Source organism: Pteropus alecto, unplaced genomic scaffold (genome assembly GCF_000325575.1).
Source record: "Pteropus alecto unplaced genomic scaffold, ASM32557v1 scaffold11, whole genome shotgun sequence".
In the NCBI taxonomy this organism is placed as follows: Eukaryota; Metazoa; Chordata; class Mammalia; order Chiroptera; family Pteropodidae; genus Pteropus; species Pteropus alecto.
The window spans coordinates 7,233,836-7,239,080 of record NW_006431956.1 but is presented as its reverse complement, the minus strand read 5'-3'; the positions used below and the strand labels follow the sequence as shown (position 1 = coordinate 7,239,080).

The 5,245-nt window shown below is 41.9% G+C and overlaps 1 protein-coding gene across 4 annotated transcripts in view; it reads left to right on the top strand.

Moving 5' to 3' along the window:
* DCLRE1C (DNA cross-link repair 1C) overlaps positions 1-5,245 on the top strand; it is a 28,046-nt gene that overhangs the window by 12,580 nt on the left and 10,221 nt on the right. For all 4 annotated transcript variants that reach the window (XM_006906977.3, XM_025043429.1, XM_025043427.1 and 1 more), the window contains 3 exons: positions 1,915-2,016; positions 4,156-4,292; positions 4,776-4,830. In XM_006906977.3, the coding sequence (XP_006907039.1) occupies positions 1,915-2,016; positions 4,156-4,292; positions 4,776-4,830 (294 nt within the window). The remainder of the gene's footprint in view (positions 1-1,914; positions 2,017-4,155; positions 4,293-4,775; positions 4,831-5,245) is intronic.

The window sequence follows — 5,245 nt, the reverse complement described above, 5'->3', positions numbered from 1 at the left end:
TGTGAGTGGCTGCTGAGCAGAGCTCCCATCCTGCTGCCCCCACATGGAGCCTGTGGCTTCCTCTCCTCCCTGAACAAAAGGAAGTACTAGAAGTAGTTGGACATTTAAGTTCTACTTCGTTTGTGTCTTTTAATTTAATTTAGGTCCCCCAAGTAAAAATTGTGCCAAGAACTTAACAATTTTAGACAATATAATTTAGTAAACTACAAAGATCTAGTTTTTGTACATTTGAAATTTTAAGATTTCTCCCTCCCTCCTTCCCTTCTTAAATCTTTATTTCCTAAGTCCTTTCTTCTGTAATTTCTTCCTTTCTTAAATCCTTCTGTCCAAATGTATTGGTATAAAATTGCCAGCTCTCCATTTGGGGAAGGATTTGTTTCATTCTGAGACTTTTAGTGTTAAACTGGCCTTTTAAATTAAAATCACAGCAATGTTGCATTGTTTGTGCGTGCACACACACACACACACACACACACACACTTATCTACAATACTATCCACTATTTTTTCCCTCATGTCCTCTTCTGCAGAAATATACAGGTAGCAACTACTTACCAGTCCCAGATTTGTTTTGTACATTTTAGTGGAATGTGAAATGGAAAAGACTGCTTCTGCTCTGGACGCCTTGCAGGAAAACCAGGGGCTGAGGAGGGAGGGCAGACCCTAGTGGTGACCTTAGAGCCACCCCGCGGGGGGCCCTCTGTCAGATCTCTTAGCCCCTCTGAAGGAGACAGAACAGTCTCAGACTGTGAATTTTAAAAGGGGGAACAATGCGGTTTTTGATTAAGCGACCTCAGTGATGATCTGTGGCACCTTTCTCAGGCTTCTTCATTTTCATGAGGATGAAGTTTTCTGTATCGCTCTCTACGCATCTCAGAATTTACTCCCTTTTATCTCCTTTGTAGGGAGGCCAGAAAAGCAAATTCACTGTTACTTCTTAGTCCTTAGGAAACAGTGAACAGAGGCCCCAGGATGAGCAAGCAATTATGCTGGGATTCTCTCCGGCGTGGTGTTAATTACCACAGCAACCTGACGGCATTCTCATTCGTTCTGTTCAAAATGAGAATGCTTTTTTCGGTGCCATTTTGTAATCCTATTATCAATTTAGGTATAGCAGGTCCTTGAGTAACATTTTGTTACGAGGACAGTTTTGTTAGGTCAGTGAGATGCTGTAGGGACTTGACTCTTGTTTGTTTCGATTAGCCTGTGGTAAAACTGGTTTCATTATATGTTGCTTTGCTGCAGTTCCAAGAAGCTACTGATGACGTTAAGGGAGGACTTACTGTACATGTTACTTACTTTGAAGTACACAGAAGAGAAGCTTTAGGTAAAACATACGCATCGGTTTTAACACTTCAGAATGTATTAGCACTAAAATCCTAAAGGTGGCCAAGGTGTTTTGGTTTTTCTGCATCTGCCCTCCCCCTTCGAATCCAATACAGAGGGGTGTGGTAAGGGAGGACCCCGTCTCTGCTTCCTACTGCCACTGTCTCCCCCGCCAGCTGCCCTTCAGGGGCGTGCTGTGTGTGTGTCTTCACAAGTGATCCTTGCTTGCTTTTGTCTGCTGCATTCACTGCTGTATGCCCAATATTTAGAATAAAGCTTGATATACATGTAGTTGCACAGTACATATTAATTGAGTGACTCTGATGGATCGGAGGACAGTATTAGCATGATCCAGTGAAATCTAGCAACCGAGTGTCCAGAGTTTATTACCACCAACAATAGGTGGTAACAGTGACCTTTGTCCTTCACCTGTTGACATCCTGGTGGAATACTAATGTGCATTGAAAGAGCCAAAAACTAGGTTTCAAGAAAGAAGAAAGAGTTCCCTAATGGGATGATTTTCTGCTGCATAATTACCCTTTATGGGAAACACAATTCAAATAATTTTCCTATGTGTCATTTTCCTCAGGTTCACGTGGATAAACTAGACATGTTTCGAAACATGCCTGACATTCTCCATCATCTCACGACAGACCGCAGCACTCAGATCCATGCGTGTCGCCATCCAAAGGTACGGTGAACTGCTTTTCCGCTTGTTCGTGGGATCCATGAAAAACAAGATTTTAGGTCCAGAAGGAACCTCAGAAATTCCATTTTCTAGGCTCTTCAATTTACAGATGTAAAAACTAAGGCTGAGAACCTGTTACTAGCCCAAGGTCATGCAACTATACGTTACTGGACACCATTACCATAAACTTTGTAATTAGTAAATAGATACTTATGTTTTTTTTAATGACATGTATTCATATGCATTTGACACATGTTTATTTGTAAAGAATTATGTGATGAATAATTTGTAACAAAATTAGTAAAATGTTAGAGCTTGTAACTTAAGAATACACTCATAGTCTATTGCTGTTTATTTTTGAGACATATGAGCACATTTATGAACTATTTTTCTTCTCATTTGAGATAAATAGGTACAACTGCTTAGAGTTTTGAAATAGTAAGATGTATTGCTGGACCCACTTCAAATAACTGTGTCTTTGCAACTCTAGTGTCTTTGCAACTCACTTGTCACTCATTTTCTAATGCCACCACCATTTGAGCTCCCTTATTAAATGCCCTTCTGTTATTAGTGCCAGGTATTCAATTTTGACATTTTTTAAAAATTTAATTTCTGCAGTCATTCAACATCACCAATACTAATTAGTCATCTTCAAATGCAGTGGTATATGTGATCATAATTTTCCTCCAAATTTTAAAATATCTCAGCATTTAAATGCCTGAGTAATTTTTATTTCAGTAAACACTGCCTTTCTACATTTAGATAATCATCATGGTAGTAATATTGCCTCTATCGGCCAAAAACCTAACATAAAGTTGCTCAGCCCTAAAGAAAGCATAATTTAAAAAACCAGAATTCTCATCCACAGCATGGAATATTCTACTTCAGACCACAAGAGAAAAGATTACTTTGGTGACTGGTAGGCCACACATTATAACTCGCGTTCACGAATTTATTTCATCATTTAGTTTGTGTGTGTACACATATGCTCCCCCCACCCAGTGAATTCATGGATGGATGAAAACAATGTAGATACACAATGAAACTGTCCTTTTTCTGTTGGAACTGTATTTTGCCCCCTGCCCACACCCCATACATCTTTTAATTGTCCAATTTTTTTTTTTTTTTGCTCTGAGTTTTCTTTCATCCCACAAAGTAGATTAATTTGTAACGGCAACTCCTGTCATTTGCCACATGGCTACTTGTCTTGAACCACTCGCTACATGCAGCGTTTTAAGGGATTTCTTAGGTCATGCACCCTTAAAAGTACCGCACAGGACACAGCTCACAGCCTGTGGCACCTCACCCGCAGCCTCGGGAGCAGTGCCAGAGGTGCCTGATGACACGTGATTTGGACGGAGTGCTCGTGGTTTTGAAGGGTTCCCATTCTAAACACAATGTCTTTGGGAAATAGTCCCCTTGTTTTTCAACCTTTTAAAAATACTTTTGTTATTATTTTTCTCCCACTTTATTTTGAAAAACCTTAAAACGAAGTCAAGTTTGGAGACCGGACCCCCCGGTTTGTGAGCACTTTGCCACGTGAGCACTGTCACCCTCCTCTCTCTGTGTAACCGGACCCCCCCACCCCACCCTTTGAGTCAGCTGCAGACTTCATGACACCTCTCGAACCTTCAGCACGTGTCACTGGAGAAGGACGTTCTCCTGTATAAACCACAATACAGTTCCCACGCATTTCCCATTTCACACAGACACGATGCTGTTGGATAGTGTATGCTCCCTACGGGAACTGTATTGTGGTTTATACAGGAGAACGTCCTGTATACAGCACACGGACACGATGCTGTTGGATAGTATATGCTCCCTATTCAGATTTCTCCTATTGTTCCCTTAGTGTCCCTTCCAGCTCAAGGAGCGGAACAGGGGTCCCGGAGTTAATGAATGTATAGCGTTCACTCGGCTGCTTTAGTGTCCTTTGATACAGATCACGACCCCAGCTTGTTTCTTCACACTGGTATTTTTCAAGGGTCTAGGCCATATAATTTGGAATTATCTGATTGTTTCCTCATGTCTACATTTTCCCCCACATCTGAAAACTAACTTCCATTTGTTTTTGAGACCTTGCCTACAAACAGATTTGTTGAAAATGTTGAACTGTTTTTGTGTTTTTAAAATCCTTTGTAGGCAGAGGAATATTTTCAGTGGAATAAATTACCCTGCGGCATTACTTCCAAAAATAGAATTCCACTCCACACAATCAGCATTAAGCCTTCCACGATGTGGTTTGGAGAAAGAACCAGAAAAACAGATGTAATCGTGAGGTAAGAAGGCGATGTCATAGGGCTTTGGAGAGAAACCTTGCTCTCAAGGTAAATCGTCTTATTGAGTTTAAATGCAGCCTAGCCGCAGCCCAAGAGGAAGGTAACTTCTCAAATTTAAATTCCACTTACACTGAGGAGGTACCGCTTTCAACCTGTGCGACGCCGAAGCCATTGGCCAGCGTGTCCTGGGAGGGGGTGGGCCCTCCCGGCTAGACAAGACTCTTGGAGACTGAGTTATCTTGCCTGGGATGTCGGGGGGAACAGAGCCCTTGGTGGCATAGAGGAACCCCACAGCGATCACCATTGGGGTCATTTCCTCAATATACCTGCAAATATTTATATTTCTGGAAAGAGTTCCCTCCTATCCTAGGAAGAAATTCTTGTCTGCAAGGTGACATCCTACTGGAATAGCCTAAATGGACACTTAGAACTTCATTCAGTTTTGTTCAGTAACCTTTTAATTGTGTTTTCCTTTCCCTTTAGGACTGGGGAGAGTTCGTACAGAGCTTGCTTTTCTTTTCACTCCTCCTACAGTGAGGTAAGAGGATGCCATGTCTGCCTAGCCTTGCTGCCGACCCAAGCGTCTCTGACGGCCAGCGGCAGCTCCCTTACTGATTTGTTGTGGCTCTTCCTGAGAAATGCAGGGACAGTATCCCCGTGGATGAGCCACGTTTACTAAGTACAAAGGAAATTGCTGCTATTACCTGCTTTCCCCCTAAACACTAAAGAATGTGTATGATTACGGTTTTCTTGTCACCTTGTGTCCCAACCATATTTTAACGTCCCCATTCAGTTGTACAGTTCACCTGTCATAAAAGGATCAGAAATCTTACATGAAGGGGTACTAGATAAAACCTCATGATAGGCAGCCTTAGTGTCCAGATTCTTGGCCTCTGCCAAAATTTGTACGAACAAGCCACTTAAAAATAGTCCTGCATATTCAGCCGCGGGGC